A 23,978-nucleotide genomic window follows, 5' to 3' on the forward strand; every position below is an offset into this window, starting at 1 on the left:
ACTGCCCCAGACCTGACAAACTCTAAATGGTGGACAGGTTCTGTCTGCATGCAACGTTACACTACTTTTTCTTTAAAGCATTCAGCTTGGATGGACCAAATGGCATACAAGTCAGTCAGTCTTAGTCAAGTGATAAGTAACAAGAAAACAGAAAAAGAGAGAAATCTACCCAAAGGGTTAGAAGAGCTCCTTTGAAATGGTCTGGAGAACTACCATCAATTCTTACAGAGGGGCAAAGGAACTTTCCACTGGATACTCCCACATGCAAGGGCTTGTAGGAAATGGTTGAGGATAGAAGGGGGAGAGGACTGATTAAAGACCAATCCCCACTGAAATCCCTCGAGACGCTGTTGCAACGTTGTTGTTGTCTTGTATAACCTGCAGTTGTACTAGACTAAACACAGGGTCCCTCTTCCTTCACACCACCTGTGGAAACTGAAATGATGGACCACATAACACTCTTTGGACCTTAGTGTCAGACAACCCTTGATGCACCAACCTGGTCCTCTCAGAATCCAAGCTACAAGAAGATATCTCCGTCTGGGCACCAAACATAAAACACAGTCCATGTGTGATAACGGTTCACACTACAATGCACCAGGACTGAACCAATATGAGCTGAATTCTCTCTGCATGCCACAGTGCCATCATGCTGTCTGGGGCTACTAGGATAACCATCAGCTTTGTCAGACTCCCCAGTAAAGGAAAGGTTTTCACTAGCTTTAAGCCATGAGGGAGTTACCATGAGGTAACAAGCAACAGGCTATCCTCTGAATGGAAGTTCCTTCCATCATGGATCACTGGTAGGTCTGAGCCCGCCTGGCTACCAGGAGAATGGCCAGGTGTTAACTGTGAGGTTGCAGGTCAAATCACAGCTTATGTTCCCATGAAACCAATGGTAGAGCCACTACTATGCATATTTAGTTTAAAAACATTAGCAGGACAGTCATGCTTCTTATTGACAGGTCAAGAAGAATAATGGCAAAAGCCCTGCATCTTATTCCCACCTTGTCCATTACCTACCACATAGCTTCACTATGTGAAAGTCAGGTTTTGTTTACACGTACTATAGGCTGCAGGAGATTGGATGCCATTATTAGATATGCCACTTCCCAGAGTTCAGAACATTATATCACGAGTATCTCCTGGGCTGGCACAGAGTGTCTTGCAAGTGAGACAGTGGGGTGGGAGAGCGACAGACAGCCGCAGTATTAATCCTCCCACACAGGCAACTACGGTCTTCAGGAGGGAGGTGGAAAGAGAGTGCACACCAGTCCCACACCACAGTCTAAGTAAACATGAGCAGAGGGCGGGCAACATAAGAATACAGCTCTGTGAGGGAGACAGAGATACAGAGAGAGACTGCCACTCTTGTGCCACCGTCAGGGAAGACATGGTTGCAGAAGACAGAACAGGAATACTGCCCTGTTAGAGAGATCTAAAATGTTTCAGTGTTTTCAACAAGGCACATTTCAGCTGAATTAGAGAGAATGACAGGGAGCCAAAAATCCAGAGGGAGCTACACAAGCAGGGTTGACCCCTTGGATTTCACAATGACAATGATAATTGAGCCAGGACTCTGTAAGAGCAGCAGGCTAGTGTAGCTTGCTGGCCTAGGACTTGGACAGAGGTGTGTGGGCTGCAGAGACAGCCTTGAGTCTTCACCATGTGTGTGCCATCTCTCATGAAGTAATGGCATGGGCGGAAGATTTGGACACCAGAGGAAGATGGCGCAAAAGCTGAGCTTGTTGTTTCAAGGCTGCATGGCAACTGATATGAAAGCTCTGAACTATTCCTCCAGGGTAAGAAGAGCATCCAGGAAATCCCCATCTCTCTGTCGAAAAGATGCTTAGCTTAATATGCTGCACTCTGATAATGCATTTTCTAAGAAGTCTTGGAGGTCTTCCCTGTCATAAGACTCTACAGGGATGCACTTAACACCGCAATATTACTAACTGCTGTTGCTGAATGGACCACAGGAGGAATATCTTGTTCAGATAATTCACCGTTTCCTCATCCTTGTTCTGTGGAAGGGTAGGACCCCTACTTACCATGACAAAAAGCAGCAGTAGGGACAAAGAATGCAGCCAAAGTGTTATTTAATGGAATGAAAATATATTTAAATAATGTTTTTATTTTCCTGCAGCACTTAGTTTGTTTACATTCTATATACAGTAATTTAATAATTGTATGTCTATAAAGGTTGACTTTGTAAGTAAAGTTCTCCAGGGATCAATTCTTGGTCCCATGCTGCTTAGTTGGACCATGCTGCAGGCCATATCATCCAGAGACTTTGTAGCAGAACAGTTGTATTTTTTTGCATTAGACTGTACAGGTGTACCTAATAAATTGGACACTGAGTGTATAAATCAAGTCTGCTTGCTTGAATGTCCTGATGTAATGTTTGTGGTAAAGGGGGGCAGAGCTCAGGAGAGCAGTTGGAGGCCATACTGTACATTTTAGTTTACTCCTACACGTGAGGACCTGATGAGTCATACCGGAGGTTTCATATTTGTGCTCTGATATTTCAATATTTACCCTGGTGGTTACAGATGTAATTACTTCTTTGCATTCCTCAACCTCTTTGCATGTTTCTACTAGGTAAACAGTAATTTGTCATATTTCGTAACCATATATCTGGCTGGTAAATACTGTACCTTTAGTTGGTAAGAGGAGCAGCTACTGTATCACATTCTTCTCTTGCAAGCAAATATTCAATTTGTGGCATGAAATGAGGACATCTAGTGATTCTAATGCTAATTCAAAGAAACAAGGCTTTATATTCCAACTTTGACTTCCCTGTCTCAAACACTTATTTTTGACACAATCATTTTTTTGTTTATGGTGTAGTTAAGAGAGATTTTTTAAAGACACTTTTCGGATGTGATGAGAGCTTTTTCAGGAAAGCTTGAAAATGTAATGGAAACATGCATCAAACGTTGTGTTATACTGCAAAAATATGACAGTCAGGTACTGTTTTTAGCAGTGGTAAGAGGAAGCTGAGAGAAGGCACAACTAGAGATATAACTTGAGGTAACAAACCAGCAAAGAGGCAATGTTTAATACTTTCATTTGATGCTTATTGTTAGCAGGATTATGACTTCTCAAGCAATTGTCTCTCCAAGTTGCTTGTGATGCTGGCAAATTAAGTCACCTTGAACAGTGGGAGAGATTGAAATGTGTAAGTCTGAGGTTTTTCCACTGCTGTGAACACACAATGGCCACCAAAATACTGTAAATTCTTCAATTATTGCACACAATTTCACAAATCTACAGAAATATTAAAATAAACAGGCAATTCTTTAACAAACCTATGTCTGGTATTTTATTGTAGGTTTTTTGAATATGTTTTCTGTACATTTGGTATTCAAACATTGTCTTAAAATAATGGAGAGCACAAAAAAAAAAAACATGATACCATGAAAGCATGATTGTGTGGATAAATTACAAGTATAATTACGCTTGGCACATAATCATGTATATTATTGCCAAACTACAGATTCAGTAGAGACTGCCTAGAGTTAATGAATGCAGCAGCAACTTCCTTCTGTGACAATGTGCCTTTTGTCTCCTTTTCAAACCAGTTGTTTCCACTGAGTGCCATAACTCATTTGTTGACAATTATTATTTACTACAGATGTCAATGTTGCCCCATCTTTTATTTTTCTATTTTTCTCCTGTAAGGATATTGTTCCCTGCTGTCCCCATGGCCCTGTTACTCTGCACCGAGCCTAACAGAGCGTTCGTCCTTTTGTCAGTGCCTGTCACCTGTTCTCCCTTTCTCTCTCTCTCACCCCACCTCCTCGTATTTCTCTTCTCGAGCTGACAATTGAAGTCCAGGGGGAGACTCACGTGTTTGCTTCAGGGAGAGGTGTAAAAAGGGGAGCGGAGAATAAGGAGCAGGTCTGGCAAAGAGATTCTCCGCATCTCAATGCGTGTCTTTTGGTTCTCTTCTGATTAACTTTGTCTGTTTGATCTCTGGAGTTTTCTTTTCAGTTCCTTTCCTCTGATGTGAAAAAGATGGTGCACTATGAGCCAGGAAGCATTACTAGATAAAAGGCACCGTGCCCTCTATATATGCTTTCTGAACATTCATCTTTCTTCATGACAAGGCTCACAGTCTGCTTTCTGGCTTCCATATGCTGCGGCCATGACATATTGTAAACATGACTTGGAATAAAGAATAGAAAATGTACTGATTGAATTGAACAAACCAACTTAAAATGATGAATATGTTATTTACAGTAACTTCAGTGTTCATATTTATTCTCTCGAGTGGTGAAAGCTGTTTAGATGTGAAGATGGCATCATGTTGTCACAGCCATCAACTAATCTACAGAGTAAATCAGTGGAAGCTTAGACAAGCAGTGACTTGTGATCAACGCGGCGAGGTGAAATGATTTTGTTAGCTTGACATCAAACACAATCTAACCTGATACATATCACATCCATTTTTCCAATGTGATCTTCCTCTAGCTTGCTCCACTGAGATGTTCTTCATCTGTCCCATTTTAAGTTCCTACTTTCATTTTTTTCTTTATTCCAAAGAAATGTATATATTAAATATTACAGAAAAGATTACAGAAGTACATGTCTGTCATGTCCATGTCTTTATTATTACAGATCGGAAATGCAAACCCATTTTTGGTTGTTGTGGTTGTTTGCTATTCACGTCCTGAAATGTACTTATCAGAATACTAAGGGAGCAACTTGCATTGTTTGAGCACCATTTCTTTGGTGTATTTTAGAAATGCAAAGCCTTTCATATGATGGTGGCAATTGTAAAGGTATTCTCAATCAAGTATTGAAAAGCATCTAGGGGGAAAACATGACTGAAAAATATACACCTCAGTTCCTTACAGCTGTATTCTTTTTGTTCATGAAATGTGCTCGTTTTCCAAAAACACCTCAAAACAAGCATTAAGCCTGTATGCTTGCATAAAGCATACTAAAATTTCAGTTTCAAGTATTTCCTGCGTAATGTCTCCTAAACTTTCTAAAACTCAAACCACTGAATTCAGCAACAAATGATTATTAGCCTAGTGCAAACACACACACACACACACACACACACACACACACACACACACACACACACACACACACACACACACACACACACACACACACACACACACACACACACACACACACACACAATGGGCACAGTTATATTTGAATGGAGACATGCCTGCATTCATTTATTGAAAAACTCATACATCTATTTGGCAACACTTAGATTTTTGATCACTCTAATTTGTCACCTGTGTCAGACAGGATACCGTTTATTTGTCCAAGTGTATTTAAGGCTTAACTGGTTGACCTTTCAAGAGCACCAACGTTATATAAAGCACTAATTTAGAGTCCTATTAGGTTCTGAGAGCTGCCTAATTAATAGCTCCTTAAATACAAAGATTTAAGTCTTTGGTGGAACACTAAGGCACTCAGCAGCCATCATGGGAGACCAATGTCAGCTCAGGGAGGGAGAAGTCAAGCTATTATTACTCGAAGGAATGCAAGACTGTTTTATGGTAAAACTAAACTTTTAAGTATCTTTGCAAACTACTGGTACTACTACTGCTTACACTGTTAAAGGCATCTAGAAACTGGAAAGAATGATTCTTGGTCAGTTCTTCCCAGATCTACTGTATGTCAAAAATGCAGTCAATTGAGAAATATCATATTTAATTAACTAAAAAGGACTCGCTTGAAATTGCACACGGAGTCATCAACATCACATGTTTTGGGTTTTTGAGGGGGCATTTTACACTTGGATCTGAGCTTACTGCTCACCACCAAGCTTCGTCAGTTATCAGAGCCAGAAAATCAAATTTTTGACCAAAGGACAGGAAGTACGGGCAACCCTGTAGTGTACTGTAATGTTTAAAAGGTCTGTAAATGTAAATGAGAGGCCATGAACCTGCAGACAATGTCACAGATAAGGGGTTGATCTAGGTTACACCAGCAAGATGAATGTTGTGATGTCTGTGCCCGGCTGGTGCGGAATAAATCACCCGTGATCACCACACAATGCATGGCGCTTACAGCTCGGTCGGACTTGCACCTGACTCGCTGTGGTGTCACATGGGGACAACGATAGCCTTACAACATCAAGGTGGCTGCTGTTTTTAGAGCAAGGAGCTGCATACACATACATACAGTTGGATGTTTTTTGGAGTCATTAGAGGACCTACAGTTCAAGGCATCCGTGCAGTGGGTTCACCTCTAAGCTGGTTGGTATTTAATATATGCATACATACTTTGAACAGACGTATAATACACACAAAGCTGGATAAATGGGACAAAGTTCTTATGGCTCAGCTTTCTCAAACCCTAAAAAATTACCACAAATCTACTGACTCCTCTCTTCCCAAAACAATGCTCCATTGTTATGGGGGTCTACTCAGTGGCTGTCAGGCCTACCTATCCAAATCTCCTTCTGTAACAAAGAGAGTGTGTGTGTATGTGTGTGTGTATCTGCCGGTGTGGGAACAAAAGAGCTGGCAGGACGTAGATATACAATGTAGAGCTCGCGTGGATGTAAAGGGTCAGCCCAGTCCTTGCTCCCCACGTGACCAACCAGCTCTTTCCTTCTTATGAGGATTCCTTTTTTTGCTTTTAGGTTATTGCTCGGATCATCAGCAGCGCAACAACAAAATAGACAGCTGTCCACAAAAGGCAAGGCTATGTGTAGTTCTTCACCAGAGCACCGTGCACTTCCCTTTCTCTCCAACCAAAAAAGCATGTTATGAATGTCCTTAACTAAATGAACTGACCCCGCTGTAGTGGCAGCCATGAGAAAAAAAAGGGCTTCCTTGCCTCCTCCTGTAGCCTGGGAAACACATGACAACAATAGATGACTCATGGGGCTGGTGTCCCCAAGTGACTTCTTTCTATCAGTCCAGTGATTTCTAATATTAACATTTGGGATTGATAAGTCCCTGTGTTTTATAAAAATTATATTGAAACACAGGCAGTTGCTTTAATCCACTCTTTTAATTCGATTCAGATTTCAGTCAGTGGTTTCTTGTTTGTTTGTTTTTTTCCTGCCTTTTTTATGGCACCATAACTGTTGCTAAGCATCCAGCTTGCTAGCACTCACAAACAGTATATTTTCAATGTCTCAATATAATCAGAGGCTGATTAGCAGAGCACAGACTGATGTATCATTGCTGCATTTTTAGTGATCCAAAGGCAGACGAGGTTGAGAGCAGTAACAATAGTGATTACAAGCATAACAAAAGATTACCAAAGTTTTCCAATCAAGAAAATGTCCCACATTCATAACATGTCTAGAGAGCATTATACAGTATAGACCAGCTCTTTTCTTTTGAGGGGCTCACATCACAACAGAAATAATGCTTCAGAGCACATATTTGTCTGATGTTAATTAGTGAGCTTTAGAGGAGTGTCAGGTGGGCTTTGTTACCTCTGGACAGAGCCAGGCTAGCTGTTTACTTCTATACTATGTCACTATGCTGTGCTAAGCTAAATGTATCCTGGCTGTAGCTTCTTACTTATTGCATAAACATGAGAATGGTTATCAAACGTCTCATCTAACTCTTGGGAATAAGCGCATGTCCCAAAATGTTGAACCATTCCTTTCAATAAAAGTATTCAGTAAAAAAAAAAAAGTGATGCATCCTGACACTGCAAATGTTTACAAATGTCAGGCGTTTCTTACCATAGTGACCTTTAGTGGCTGGTATTGGATCACAGAGCATTCCCAGTTGTTCAATGTTCATACTAATGCCTGACTTACTTTCTCTGATTTTTTCAAAAGCTTTCATGAAAATTATATTTCCAGCTAAGATTTTTGAAATAATTTGTACACGTATGTACTCCAGATAGGATTGAGATATATATGTAGTATGGCAGACTACTGTAGAATCCTGATCAAAAGGCCCATTTCTTCCTCATACACGGCACAGCAGCATCATATTAGCCACATGATTATTTAAAGCCCTTGTAGGTGATGGCTTGCATTGCAGGCTAGACAACCCTTGTGCACTCACAAGGACATATGAGAGGAAATAAGGCGTATGAAATGATATTCAATATAATACAGATGTGCATATTTTCCAACCTTCATCTGTACTTGCTTTCACAGAGTTGCAGTGATTTGAAATGTTTGCGATAAAAAGAGACCGTACTCACTGTAGAGGATGGTGCCCTGTGTAGATCTTGTTTTCACTGTCAGATAGAGAATAACAGTGGTGTCCTTGACAGTGGCAGGTAGATTATTACTGGCACCAGAAGGCTGGAGAAGGGAAGCAAGAGGCTGCAGCTCCAAATAAGATGTGCCGTCAAATGAGGGGATATATACTGTGGTATCTAGAAACAAACATTAAATAGAAATTGATGAAATGCATTTAAATGGAGTGAGAAAAGTCAGTAGAATCCTAATATTCCCTAGAAAAAAACCCAAAAAACATTTTTACACATTTGTACTTGAAAAATAACACAATTACACTCACATCTAAATGAAGAATGACCTAGTAAAAAGCAATGTCCTACAGTGCTTTTTTTAGTCAATAGAACAGCAAGAATTGGCTGGTGTGTGCCTTTGCAGCACTGATAGCTTGCCTGTGAGCAGAGTCAGCAGGACCCTGTCAGGGCTATATGCTAGTATGTTATTTCCCACTGGATGAAAAAGGGGTATAACTTTAAGGAGAGGTGGAGGAGCTAGCCACTCAGGTCATCAACTCCACAAGCCAGTGATGATCTGTTGGCTTTTACACAAAGGACACTGTACACCTGGCGGATAGCTTGCTGTTCAGGTGCATGACAGTCGATTCAAAATAGGCCACTCTGGCCTCAGCTCAGGGGATTCTACCTTCAGAGTCCAGCTCTCAAGGAAAACAGTTTATTCTCAGCTGAGAAGTCGTAACATATAGTATGTGTAGGCTTCCAAAAACTTGTTTTTTTTTATTGTAAGAGAAATTGGAATATCTTCTCATGACTCATGTTCCCTTTTTTTGGTGCTTTGATGTTGGATCAAATGGATTTTTAAAGCAGACCGGTGGATGATTGACAACATTTAGAACAGACTAGAAAGTAAAAAAATATATGTAAAGAATTATGAGACATTTGATAAAGATGTAATATACAGTAAGTGGTGGTCTTAAAGTTGGAGGTTTCTATGATTGGCTTAACAATGCCAATGGTGGAGATAAACTGAGGTTAAATCAATGCCAAAGTTTACATGAAGGAAGAGCTGACTCAAGTAACACGGTTCTGAAGGTTAACACATGTAAATCTCACAAATCAGTGTATAGGTTCATATATTCTGATTACTACTAATGATACTGTACCAGCCTCCACCTGTCAATGTATCGCAAACTTCTTAGTCTGACTCACTGGATGAAGTCTGCCATTGGTTGACTATTTCAGTCGGCATTCTCCCCCACTTCCACTATATGCATGTTACCGCTTTGCAAGGGCACCAGCGCTGCATCCTGGGCCTAGCACCGCCCAAGACAGTTGTGATTGGTTTAAAGAAATACAAACCAGCCAAAGCGTTTTTTTCCCCTATCCCAGAATGATAATGGGTTGAGCTAGACCTTTCTCCAAAGTCTGGCTACCCCCCAGGGATGTGTGTTCTCCTCACTGCTCTTCTCCCTCTATACCAACGACTGCAAGTCAGGAGACTCGTCTGTTAAACTCCTGAAGTTTGCAAGAAGATGAGTCTGCATACGGACGGGAGGTTGAACAGCTGGCCCCCTGGTGAGGTCATAACAACCTGGAGCTGAACATGCTCAAAAGTGTGGAGATGACAGTGGACAACACTGCCCTCCATCACCATACTCAACAGCTCTGTGTCTGCTGAGGAAACCTTCAGGTTTCTGGGATCCACAATCTCTAAAGATCTAAAGTGGCCGTCCAACATATACTCCATCATCAAGAAGGCCCAGCAGAGGATGTACAGCTCAGGAAGTTCAACCCGCCTCAGGAGCTGCTGATCCAATTTTACACCGCTATTATTCAGTCTGTTCTCTGCACATCCATCACTGTCTGGTTTGGATCTGCCACCAAACAGGACAGGAGCAGACTACAACAGACAGTCAGGACTGCAGAAACAATCACTGGTGCCAACCTGCCCTCCATTCAGGACTTCATCTCCAGAGTCATGAAACAGGTAGGAAACATCACTGCAGATCCATCACACCCTGGACAACAGCTTGTTCCAACTTCTCCCCTCTGGTAGGCGCTACAGAGCACTGTATGCCAAAATGACCAGACACAAGAACAGTTTCTACACCACTGGCCATCACTCTGATGAACAGTTAACACCAGTCACATAGTGTCAGGAACAATCCCTGTGCAATAACCCTGACACAAACATCCACTGTCCCTGTAAATCATATCTTCTCTTCTTTAAATACAGTTTTTAACATGTAATAACCATCACTCAAACACAAATCTACACTTTTTGGCATTTGTGCAATTTCAAATTTGCACAGCGTTACATTGCGTTGCTTCAAGATGAATAAAATGAATGCCCACTTTTGTGATCATTTTTATCCCGTGTATTGTATTCTACTATTGGATAGTCAAAGAAGACAGGACTACGTGACTGCTGCTCTTTTTTGTAATCTACTGTTGGACTGTTTGATCTATGAGTCAGACACTACTGGTGGACCATGGTGCAGTGGGTTTATTCATGGCAACAGGGATAACGCGATTCCTGAGTATCAGTCATTCATGTCAACAGCCTATCCTGAAAATGGCCTTAATGAGGCCATGAAAAAGAGCAGAGTTATATAGTAAGTGAAAATATCAGCAAGGTGAATTGCAGGGTTTGACAATAAGTGCTGCTCAGCAGCCTGGGGGCCGTAAGACGCAGACTTGGTCCAATTTAATGATCAGTCACCAGACCAACACCCGAGACGAGTTTTTGGTCCCACCATTTCTCAAATGGTCATAATCCTGTTATCTTCGCCTGTGTGCTCTGCCACTTTCCGACTCTTGCTCTTCTCCTGACCAATCAGAGTGGGTTACTCCTCCGAGTTGCACAGAGAATTATGTGGAGCAGACATGAAAGCCAACACTTTAATTTACAAAGAGAAAATAAAAACTGTTTGTTTTGTTGTGGAAGGAGCGGTTTCCTTGGGCTGAAAATTATGAATCAATCCTGTAATGTTTGCTGGCAATTTCTGTGTAAGGCAGATTGAGCTGGCTCATTTTAAAAGGCAACAGCAATTACAGGAAACACACACTAGATGACCACAAAAAGAGCTGGCGGCACCTAGCCAGTGTGTTGGCAAAGCAGGAAGCCGAAAACAGAAAGGCTCACCACACTAAAACACGTCTTCATTGTTTTACTTATTATTAAATGATAATTTGTTATTTCTGCTCATTTACAAGACAGATTATTTCTGGTTCTGATCTACGATGTTATTATTAGATATTATTTAGATAAATATTACCTGCATCAAAGGCCAATTTATATTTCGTAATTTGATTTTCATAAAAATTTCACACATCAAATTTAATCACAGTCAATTAAGTACCTCCTGTTGTCATTTTGCTTTTGAATATTGTTATGAATGCACAAATAAAACTTCATTTATATTGTTGAAAAAGAAATATGGGTTGTAATTTGATAAAGCCAGGTTTTTAAATAGTTTACACCAAAACAAAACAGCACTGTAAATGAGAAAAAAAATAGATGTCATGGTTAGGTAAAAGTTGTTGAAAAGACATAAATGGGACAAAACTGTGCTCTCAACTTTCATTTTATTATTCCTCTGGCCAACATCCTACATCACTTCACAGCTTCAAATATATAATATAGGGAAGTAAGGACATAAGGTAATGGGCCGTAGAAGGAGGTCATGATCAATACAGACCAAGTCTGAATAATTTCCTGCCTCACTGGTTTCATCTTTTTTTTGCCTACTTCCTCACCTTGCAGCCATTTACTCCATAACTAATTTTTGTGATCACTTAGCTTTCAAATGAATGCTTACATACTTGACGGAACGTCTTCGACAAGGTCTACGACCTACTGTGTCTTCTTTGAAGAGACAATTTATCATAGCTTAAAACTCCGACATGCCCAGATGAACTAGCTTTATCTTGACAAAACCTGTCTTATGGTTGGCTACTTGATATCAAATACTCACTCAACCACCAGGGACTGGCCTGGATTACGGTACACCCTACCAGAGGTGCAGCCCAAGGGTCCAAAACATAAGAGAGCAAGGCTCAGCTCACATGTATCAAGCTTCTTATGTACAGGCTGCACATAAAATACCTTCAATGTCTGATTAAGAAGCAATTCTGACAGCTGCTTTGGATTGACAGTCTTCATGTGCTACAAAGAAAAACCTATTTCATTGTAGTGATATGGTGATATATTAGACGTGTGCAGGAATTGTGTGTAATACTTGAGAAAGGAATGTAAATCTGTCCCAGTAATATGACACCTGACATTTAAGTGACAAAAGGGAGTTAATCCAGCATTGACTAGTGATATAGGATCCACTGGTCACATACTGTATATATACGAAGTGGTGGAGGAAGTACTCAGATCCTTTACTGAAGTAGAAGTAGGAATACCACAATGTAAAACTACATTCAAATCAAACTACATTCGGCAGGGGTCGCTTGTAATGATGAACCTACAGAGAATTATCACCTGAATCAGTGGCAGTTTTTCCTAATTTGATCCAAGGCTGTAAGGATAGAGGGAGTTGCAAGGCCTTTAAGGCAAATTTGTGATTTTGGGCTACATAAAAGAAATTGACTTAACCTGACTATGCCCCTAATTATTATTTTTTTGATGTATAGTCTGGGAAAGTGCTAAGTCTATGTTGTTTAGAACATGCATTACCCACATGAATTACATCATTAGCAGATTAGACCTTCTTGAACAATAATACAAGAGCCTGCAGAGACTCATGTGCATCCTGATATTTCTCTTAGACACATACTGTTTGACATGTCAGCATTTCATCTAGGACACAGGTCCACATCATTAGTCACTGGGTAGGATGACGTGTCTATAATTAACTGAGAGCAGGACTTTATTCTTCTCTTGTGTCTATTCTTAATTCAACAAGATGGGAGGGCAAGGTTGTCACCCAGCAAAGCTGCCGTAGCAATACACATGCACAGACTTTGTCAGCATGTAAACAGCCTCTGGACTCCGTCTGCGGGCTATCAGAACTACTGTTGCAAAGCATATCGCTGGATGAGTGCTCGTATGAGATTGCACTCTGTTAAACCTGAGAGACTGAACTGCTTCTGAGGAGGAGCAATTCCTCAAACTCAGCAGAAATGACTCTAAAAGGCCACAGCTGGTATTTAAAGGAAAAGTTTAGGAGTGTGACAACTTGAGAGATAAGCAGGAACTTACTTTATGGTCATGAAAGGAAACGGCTGAGGGTAAATCCCATGACTTTTTAAAAAATGTTTGATTGGAAAAAGTAAAAATAAAATGATACAATTGTGAGAATGAAAGATCAAATCAAGCATAACATCTGATTCCTTTTACAGGTATGGTGGAGGGAATTTACTGTATATATGCTGCGTTATTAAGCATTATTACATCATAGAGCTTATAATGCATCTTTGGGTTATCTGGGTTAATTTCCAATTAGTAGGGTTAGCCTTAAGCTTGCACATTGTCACACTGGCAGTATGTCCATGCAATTGGTTAATGTGCTGCAGTCCCATGTGATGATATTTTGTGGCACACTAGTAATTACCCTTCTCTGAACCTGAAAGCTACAATGGTGAGAAATAAATGAATCAATAAATCAGTGAATGAATCAATGAATGATTCATAGTCCTTATTCTCCACTCGCTGTTTATAAGTTGGCCAAAGCATCTTTTAATAATTGGCTTAGCACAGCAGCGTCTCTGTCATGTAAGCAGAGGGGGGCATCGCTTTCCTCGACGTAGCTGTCTCCCACGGGAAAAACAAATGAGAGTGAAGTCTTAAAAATAGCATCATTTTTGTTACAGTGCCTGGAGAGACAAATAACATTTCAGTAGATTACTTAAACACCTGTAAATTAGCATTTTTAGAACACATGGCAGAGGTGTCGAATAAGGGTGTTAGGTGCACACAGGCTGCTCAAGACATGTTAATGACTGTCAACATTAGCTTTGAGCGGCATTCTGTCAGATTCCCATGTATTCTGTACATACAAGATTATGCTATCAATCTAAATCATGTTCAGGGGTTGTGAAGGTGAAGATCAATCCAGTTTTCATTACAGAAACCCTTTGAGATGCTAATAAGAATTTCCATTGCTGAAAATGTACAGCACGTGTGACATTTGGTGGCTGTTGTTATCCAAAGCTCCTTATTTAAAACCCATGACTGACAGTATTGTTAGTGAAATACTCTGTGAGTTGCACAGAAAGAAAAGTGTATTATACATAAGGGAGCAAGTGAGAAAAAAGGGAGAAAGCCTCACCATTGTTAGAAAAAAAGCCCTGCATGACAATTCATTGTTGTTACCTGTATAATTCCTACAGGACTCATTCACAACTGAAATTCTTGCTGTACCTTTTTTGTAATACGCAAAGCCATAATTATTTTTTTTTCTCCATAGGACATTATCATAGTACAGGTAATTCATCATTCACTATGTCCTGCCCCCTTAGTTACTGTTGCTACACCTGTCAAGCTTTCCATTGTCGCACGTGGCATATATGTCGTTTACAGAGATGGCAGGGGAGATTTACCACTCCAAGTTATTTACAATTAATTTCATTATTTAATGTGGCGGAGAAAGACAAAAGCAGGCTTGTATTCTGCAGAATGAAATGACAATTGTCGCTAGCAGATTTGATCAGCTCTTGCTAATATTAGCTCCATGAGTTGGTTGAACATACTGTGTCCGGCATTCATAGTGTTTTCTGCTGATTTCAAAATACTCTTGTAAAACAGTCTCAATTCTGCACAATACACAGCGTTATTTCCTTCTAATATAACCCCATTTAGCTGCTTTGCTTTTATATTTGTTTGTATTTTTCAATTCACTTTTATAAGACAAAAAGGCCTTTAGGACGAGGACAAAGAGGTGTGTTTGGCAAACTTTGGCTGAGGTACTAAAGTAGAAACCTCCCTTATTCCAATATAAGATCAGGATAGAGCTGCTAACGTTACCCTAAACTCATGTAGCTTCCACTATCAATGTGGGGAAGTAGATATGAACAAGGCTTTTTATTCTTTTTCAGTTATGAAACGGTCAATTCAAAGTAATTTACATTCCAGTCATGATTATCTGTATATAAATCCTCCTACATAGCAAGAGATAGGTAAAACAAATGCACTTACCATAGTTGATTTAACACATGTAATTAGCTATCAACATATTTAATCTATGTCGGTAGTAAAGCATGCTAGATGATTAATCATATATAGCTAGTGCAGCGGAGTGAACAAGGCTAACATAACACAACATCTGAAATGTCTCTCAGTTTTGAGCAGCTTGCCTTGCCTTATCAAGCACGGAAGCAATTAATTCACAACTCTAGTGTTACTGCTGTCACTGACAGAGGATGGCAACAATAGCAAAATACAGGATGCTGTTTTCTACACTGTCACAGCTCATCATGCATGGCAGGAGAGGTAGAACGGGACGTCAGTAGCTACATCATAAGTGCACTTACAAGAAATCTGGAAAAACTCCTTAGTATGTGTGCCTAGTACTGCCGTCTGCTTAATATTAGTGTCGGAGTAGTTGGTACAAATACATATTTTTGGTGGGGACAGAGGTGAGAGCTTTAACTGAATGTTGAGCATGTGCTGCAAGGTCGTATTCTCATTCTCAACGAGTGTTGGAGGTGAACATGGACACACAGCAATGGTTCAAGCCGCTTATATGGATCTTTCATTTCATTAATCATATCCTGAATAATTCACATCACTCAAAATTCCTATTGCAGCTGACTCTATTCTCCCTCATAGTGAAACCTATTAGCCAAAGAGGCTCAGCATATATTAGCCAACATAATTTGTTGGCTGGCTCTTTATGATAGCACTGTGGAGGTCACAGTACAGTAGATTTTTAAGCTTTTTATTGCTTGTGTGTGTGTGTCAAATACTGGATATATATCATGTATAAAAACTGGGAGACACTGTCAGCTATAACCAAAAACTTTCCCAGCCTACCTTTCTCACAAAAAGTTCCAGTGAAATGAAGTGGGCAGTGACAGGAAGGCAGGGCTCCACCAGGCGGCTGCAGCTGATGACATGTTCCTCCATTGCGGCAAAGACCGTCACGGCAAACTTGAGGTTCATGCAGAGGATGTTTTGGTGTTTGTGTGGGAGCCGCCGTTGTTGTTGTGTTCACTGTGTCAGAGGTGGTTGATTGAGTTGTCAGACTTGAGGAACTTGTTGTAGTGGCTTCTACGGCATGCAAAGTATATCTGTAAAATTGGACAAAAGTTTGAGTAGCTTAAGTGGACAAAAATCCAATTTTGCATTATTATATTATTACTTGCTTTTAAGGCTAAAGATATGAAGCTAATTTTACCCATTATAAGGGAAAGGTAAAGTGCAGTCATTTACCAAGTAGACAGATTTTTGACTATAATCCCAGGAAGAGGGGAAGTATTATTTATCATAATAAGTGGTCAGATTTTCCCCACTGCGTCAAATAAATCAAAATGTGACTACTGGTGCTTTTTTACTAAATAATAAACTATCAAAATATTAACACAAAAGTGTGTAAATGTGTTGGGCTGATTTCTTGTGGGAATTTTTGTGCATGAGCCCAGGATAAGTAAACACCATGTTTTCCTAACAAAACAACAACAATTGCTGGGTGAAAATGAAATCAAGTGAAGAGATCATGATGAAGCCATTGATTATTCTGGCATCCAGAGACTTTACCTGCATCGGTCTACGTTGCTGCTTGCGATGGCATCAGATGTGTAAAACCTCCTCAGTTTATTAATTTCAATTATTTCAATGCAGCCAGTATAGTTGTAGAAAGGTTTCGCTTTCTATGTGGAAAAAAAAACAATCTTTTATTTAGAAAATTGAGCTTTTTTGCAGTTCTTCCCCATCTTTTACAGTTTTTTCATTATGATGCAATTTTAGCAATACAGTCATGTAACTTTTAAGCATGTATGTCTTTCAGAACCTTTTGATTACAGTCGGTAGTTGAGAAAACACACAGTACTTCGCAGTCTTACCTGATTGGGTAGATATTGTTGTGGCAGACCACCTGTGAAGACGTGGTTCATTCGTTGTATCACGTGTCCCAACCAGTAATTACTTGCTGTACTTTTGATTTTCTCGTGACCAGAAAGAGTTAGCTCTGCTTCACAAGGGGTCAGGTGTTGTCTATAAAAAAGCACTACATGTCAAACGTATGACAAGCACAGGTACACCAGTTGTTGTTCTAAATTAAATGTTTTCAACATGTCATTTGGTGTTAACAGAAATATGTTGTACCAAGGGGTCCTTCATTCACACAAGCACACGCGTCTCTGTCCTCTCTCCTTAGAAATTCATGACAATTTTACCAAAAAATCTCAAAAATGTCCATGCACTCCTACAAGTTAAAAAGGAAGGAACTATTGTGGCCTTGATAAAAAAGAATGTATTCCCTTTCAAGAAATCAAGTTTAAGCTTACATTATGACTTGTTTGACACTATAAATTAGAAAAAAAAATCTTATAAAATTAATTTCTACGTCTTCAAAAAGAAAAGTTTCCAAACTAAGAACAGGACAAATGCCTTTGAGACTGATGCAATAGAGACCAGAAACTTCCTCGTGCAGATAATATAAAATCCTGTTCAGACATGTTAAAAGTCGTCTGAGAAGTCGAGTGAAATATCGAATGCTGAGATTTAAAAATGCGTGTAATTGTTTTGTTTACTCTTTTGATCCACTCATTAATTACAATCCTTTCATGGGGTGCTACTGCCAAACTCCATTTTGTTTTCTCTAGGTGTCTTATACCCCTTCACACAACTATTTTGGACCCACCCCACAGCCATTCATAGATTTCAAAAACCAATTCTCCACTTTGAAACAACAGGGGACAGCAGATAATTACCTAAGTGGAGATTCTGGACTAACCATCTGCAGCTTGAGGGTACTCAGGCCACAGATGCACAGTCTCCTCTCCAGTGTCTCCTGATACCCCTTGTTCCCCGAGTGGAAGTAAGGAGGTCCATGAAGCAATCTAGTCTGATTTGTTAAGCCTGTACTTTGCAGGCTGATGCATATGCCGGCTAAACACTCGGGGCACTAACTCCGAGCAGCATAAGTCCTTCCTCTAGAGCCAGCGTGGAGAAGCGGTTAATTTAGAAGCAGTCTGCCAGAGCGGCCTGGCCAGCAGCCAGAGGGCACTGTGTTCACTGTCCTTGAGAAGTCAGCCCCACTGGGTTTCTATTTAACATATTGAAAAGCGTCTTTGACGGGAAGATATATTAAAAGTCTATAATGAGTTAGGCGGTGACGTTGAAGATGGCCATGGTGTTGTAGCTCTGGGTCAAACCAGACAAAGATGGACAGACTCGGCCATCAGACAATTACAAAGAATTTGCTTTGTGACACCAGGATCCATTTTTCCATACTCCCAACCCCCTAGTTATGACAGCTCTCTTTCTTGCATTGTCTCCAAGGCGTTGCTACAGAACATTATGATTGATTGGTACTGCTGTTGTATTTTTCTTGCAAAAAAAAACAGGGGTGGAGCCTTGTAGCTCCTTAAACCTGATAGGCCTTTCTAGATGCACTTGCATATGTAGAGCAGTGCAGCTTTCTGCCAAGAAACATGAGGCAACCTTCCCACTCAGCTTTGTTTTTACAGGAAATCATTTGCTCACCTTTGGCACAGTATGGTCATAATCACCTTCAGTACCTTACCTTTTATCTTCATTCCATTTCTTTTAAAATGTTCTCCTGAGAAAAACTTTAATTAAATTCTTTCTCTGTGTTTTCAAATTATTATCTTTGCCTAAACAGAACTTGGTGATGACAAAATGGCCTATTTTCAATGTAAAATAAAGTCTCTATACTCAAACACAAAGTAAACTGATTTGAGTTTAACATTAGCCACTTTGTTTCAGCTTCCAGCCCATACATAATAAACTTTGTGTCTTGAAACTAAACCACAATCTTTCTCATGTCAGAATATAATGGAGAGGGCTGGCAGCAAGATTGCACATGGGCTTAGGAACAATATAACTAAAGGGGCCACAGCCTCACTTTAAATCATTTAAACATTGATTTTGTGCTCAGCTCTTGCTTGTTAATCTTTTCGTAATGAAAAACTGCAAATGAAGACTTTAGAACAGCCAATAAAACATGGTCAGTGATCACTAATGCATTTTAATAGGCACATTCTGACGTTTGTTTTAGTTCTTTAAAATGTAAGCCCATTTGCCCATTCGTAATAAAATCTAAATTTTCAGTCTGCTGATTCCTGCCAATTATATATCTTCCCCTGGTATTAGTTACAGCAAAAAAAAATCCTGCCACACTTGAAATGAGTGGATAACTGAGGATCAAGTTAATACCACCTCAGGTGCTAACACTATTTGAACAAAATTTGTATATTACTAAGTAGCTTATCGTGAATGTGCCTCGTTTTTCTCAATAGGAAATATATTTTTGCCTGAAGCAGAGACATAACACACTGCATCTGGGTTGATGTCTTTGTTAATACACCCTGTAAATTAAAAGCTGTAAAATGAAACTGGAACTTATTTACTTTTGATATAACACGTTTCTTTTTTCCTCACATTGCAGCGGCATTTCTTTTTCTATAAACAAGCTGAATATAAATTGACCACAAGACAGATCTGAACATTCACACCCACATTCACAAGATTAATTGAACACAAAAAGGAATCTACCTACCTGATATTAACAATGTGAACCTTGCCATCATCAACATGAACTAATGTACTGATCTGTGTAACCTCTTCCTCTTCGTTACAGCAAAAGGCGTACTGAAACATTTGAGAGAGAGAGAGTTTAAAGACGTGATTTGTGTTTTTTCATGCTGCTGCTCCATGAACTGTATAAATCGACCGTGCAATATCTGACTTTCATGGGCAGACATGAGGAAAATTGATGCAGTGACTACAAAAACTAGCAAATAACCATGCATGATAAATATTTAACTTGAGTTTTTACCTGCAAGATCCCATCCAGGATGAACAGTTTCATGAAAAAGAAATCACCATTAGCAGGTCCTTGGTCCGCATAAAGCATAGTTCCCTGGGCCACTTGGGTTTGAAATCTCACAGTAATGTTGTTGAGTGCGCTCAGGTCAATACCCTCAAACTCCAGGTATGAATTCCCAAAGTAGTGAATGTAGCTTGAATCTAGGAAATAAAAAAAAGTTGAAAATTGGGGGAAAAGGGTAAACAAAAGCAAGGCAGACTGCAGTTTACGCATCTTTACTGTCAATTCTGCTGAGATACTCTATTGATCCCTGAAAGAAGAATTCAACTTTTCACTCGCTTCCTCCGCAGGGAGGTCAGTGCACAGGGCAAGAAACAGAACAGCAACCTCAGAATTATTAAAGATTCAGAGTGTGGCTAAGGACACCTCAGCAGGGCAGATGCTTGTTGCCACCGAGGCTTGAACATGAACTTTCTGGTTTTGTTACTCTGTGGTTGCACACACTACAGTATGTTGATGCGGCATAAAATACAAATGTGACCTGTATCCATCAAATAACCTCGGCAACATGGACGGCATACAGCTTAAAGAGACTAGTGCGTAGTGCAGCCGATTCAGTGTGGGAAGTAGAGGCAAAAAAGTAGATAATTATTATTTTGAAAGCATAAGAAAAGGTTTTAAGGGCTCTTGGCAGCATCACAGTTGTTCCTTTTCTCCCTGTACAGGCATACTGTAAATAGTCTTACTGGTCAAAAAGCCGTGAAGCATGCAAATGGCACTATATTAGGCGAGAGAGGAGTCTTGGCTGAAATGAACGTATTCATACAAGTTTATTACATGCCTCATTTTATAGTGGAATAACTTGGCTTATATCATCCATGAGAATGGGCAATTATGGGATATTTCAGTAAAAGTTCCACTGCCCGCAAGCTTATTGGGGGTAGTGACGCAGACAAACTTAAAAGACTGCAATTGAAGGCAAGCATTAGGGGTGCTCATGCTCAATATATTTCTCATTTGAAGGAAGTGGTGCAATTTGTTGCAGAAAAGTCAAACCGGAGAGCCTGTTAAAATGAAAAGCATTCCTGGATGCACCTGTCTCATGCTCCGTCTGTTCTTATCTGAAAAAAAAAAATCATTACACTAGAGAAATCAGCAAAGCTTCGTTCTTTAAAGTTGTTGCCCTGATTAAATCGAGCAGCTGCAAGTGGGACCTTTATCAATATTTGTTACACGTCAAGTCCTAATAGGCCAGACCCCTTTGATCTGACAGTGGGCCCCCTCAGGGCAATTGGCAAACAAGCTAACCTAAATACCCCCATCTTCTCTGGAGAGCTATATGACCAATACCCTGAGGAAAATCCCCAGACTAAAAAAAAGTGAGAATTATCAGGAGCAGACCTACTGTGATCTGTGAATTAATGAGGATAAATGCACACAGCAACAATGCTGTGCTGTCTTCTGCCTCACTCCTGACAATGGGTTTGCCAATGCTGATGATGGAAAATTACCCCTCAGAGACAAAGCTATTCATTAATTTTAAAGTCTTGTTTGGTCTGATGTAGTCTTTGATGCAGTCTGAGGCTGCTGCCAGGAGGCAGTATCATCCCTCATTAGCAGTTAGCTTCAGTCTCTCCTTCAAAGGTCTCCTGCTTTTACCACAACCTCACATTCTCACACCAGACTCTTCATCCACACATCTCAAGTAACTAGTCAGGCTAAATCTAAATTGTAAATGTGTACAATTTAAACTGTATCCTAATTCTTTTTCACTTTCAATATCTTGTTATATCGTGCACAGTATTTTTATTTTTTTTACTGCTGTTACAATAACAGGAAAAAGAGGGCTAACATAATGCTGACCAAGGAGTTTGTGACTACTGCACTGTACTGTCTAAAAGCTTTTCTAGTTTCAATAGGGGGAAAAAAGTAATCTCAGAGAGAATATTCCTTGACATAAATCTTTCAGATCAGATTTAATTATGGCCAGTCTTAACATATGTCCATAAAAGAAAAAAATTGATATGAGTCATATTTAATGCAACTTAAAAAGGTAGAGAAGTGTTGCAGCACAGACTGTATGCAGATGTCAGGTTAAAGCACAAGATATTCCTCTAGAAAAAATATATTTGGAGAAATACGAACTTAATCAATGAATATGAGGATAGACTATGGACGGTGAGATTTAATTGATAAAGACTTAATGTCCCATTTATTTAAAAAAAGCCAGGACGTAAGTCCTGTTTTGTCCCTGATTTATTGGGTAAGGTAATAGACTGACTGATTGAACTTGTCACAGGACGGAGATAAAATACTGCTGAGGACCATTCTTGGACCCTTGCAATTTCAGAGCCCTGAGGGAAGGCAAAAGGTCATTCTGTACTATTTCTACAGAACTGGCAGAAAATGTCTTACATTCAGGATGTGTAATGTAAGAAGATTTAGTTGAATATCATTATACTGCTGAGACATACAGAGGAATCAAATCCTAAATATAATATGGCTTTTTTTTTCTCCAAATCTACTGTCTAATTATATCTTTGTTGTCTGGTTTTAAAAATAACTGATAGAATTACACCAACGCAGTGCACTGACAGTTACTGTACAGGAGCTCACAGGCCACAAACTGCAGCTGGAATGACAAATTTAGACATTGCTTTTTTCATCTCGCCGAGCCTCTTTTCTCATGAATATTCATAAATGTGCACATCATGCAAATGTCATTATGACTCACAAGCAAAGTTGTGTCCCTGAATATATCAAAATGGTTATAGGCACACTAATCAGGCACTGCCAACTCAATTATAAACAAACAATTATAAAAAACAGGCTAATATAAACTAGTGCTACACAACTGCATGCATGTTACACTGAAGGTTAACATGGTGATTTGCCCCAAGACAGGTACTGCATGTTTGAAAGGACCCTAACCCCTTACTCATCAAGTAGATTTTGAGGAGCTTAAGTAATTTCATTTCTGCTACACGTGGCAGCAAAAGATAACAGCTTCACCTGTGCTGTGGTGATCACTCCAAGGAAAGTCAACCAAATCGTGGCTTAGCTGCAGTAAACCTCCCTCCACCAGCAGTGTCCTTTCTAGATTCCCATCAGCTCTCATATTGTAGAGCTGAAATACTGTGAAGCTCAGTGATGGAAAAAAACCAGAAGACAATCATCTCAATCTGTGGAGTAAAGTTTCTTTTTTTGCTGCTAGTTTGCGTCTGAACTGAATTTATGTTTTACATGAAAATGATTATATATATATATATATATACATATTAAAAAACTCAAGATTCTGACCAAATTCATATGTTCTTTAGTTGTGAACAAAAAATGGCATCTTCTACTGTCAGCGTGCCACATAAACTACCCCCTCTGTTTAAATTCCCATTGACTTGGTATATTTCAAAGGTTGTGGAGCAGTCTTAGGTTTAAAGGAGCACTGTCTGAGTCTATTTCAAGCAGCACCAAGGGCACTGCATGCGTTTAGATGGTGACCTAGTTAGATAAACTCATGAGTTTCTGGGTCCTCTTACTTTAAAACTTATTTACTTTGATTATGCACTTATATGTAAAAGAGTAAAGAGATGTTCCGGTGTGTAGATTCTTGGGTTTGTTTTTCTTTACCAGTACCTTGGGTGTATATTTAACCCTCTCTGAACCAGTGCAATTTGCACTGGATGAGGGCCGGATCAGGTGCAGTGGGAAGAACTCCATTATGTTTGGCCAACAGTGATTTTCAGAGTGTCGCACTGAATTGGTTCAAGCTCGTCTGTGTTCAATAGGTCTGTTTTACAGCTCTGTGAACAGTTTCAAAGGTAGACAGACCTCATCTGTCATGGCGTAACAACCTGCCCAGAGCTC

General features: G+C 39.8%; 1 protein-coding gene across 1 annotated transcript in view; it reads right to left on the reverse strand.

Annotated features, from left to right (window-relative positions):
• Positions 1-23,978, reverse strand: part of eys (eyes shut homolog) — a 136,457-nt gene that overhangs the window by 36,933 nt on the left and 75,546 nt on the right. Inside the window, exons 35-40 of the mRNA XM_070915969.1 lie at positions 20,124-20,314; positions 19,845-19,936; positions 17,164-17,314; positions 16,859-16,971; positions 16,136-16,392; positions 8,158-8,334 (exon numbers count right to left, since the gene is read on the reverse strand). Coding sequence (XP_070772070.1) covers positions 8,158-8,334; positions 16,136-16,392; positions 16,859-16,971; positions 17,164-17,314; positions 19,845-19,936; positions 20,124-20,314 — 981 coding nt within the window. The remainder of the gene's footprint in view (positions 1-8,157; positions 8,335-16,135; positions 16,393-16,858; positions 16,972-17,163; positions 17,315-19,844; positions 19,937-20,123; positions 20,315-23,978) is intronic.

Source organism: Enoplosus armatus, chromosome 12 (genome assembly GCF_043641665.1).
Source record: "Enoplosus armatus isolate fEnoArm2 chromosome 12, fEnoArm2.hap1, whole genome shotgun sequence".
Classification (NCBI taxonomy): Eukaryota; Metazoa; Chordata; class Actinopteri; order Centrarchiformes; family Enoplosidae; genus Enoplosus; species Enoplosus armatus.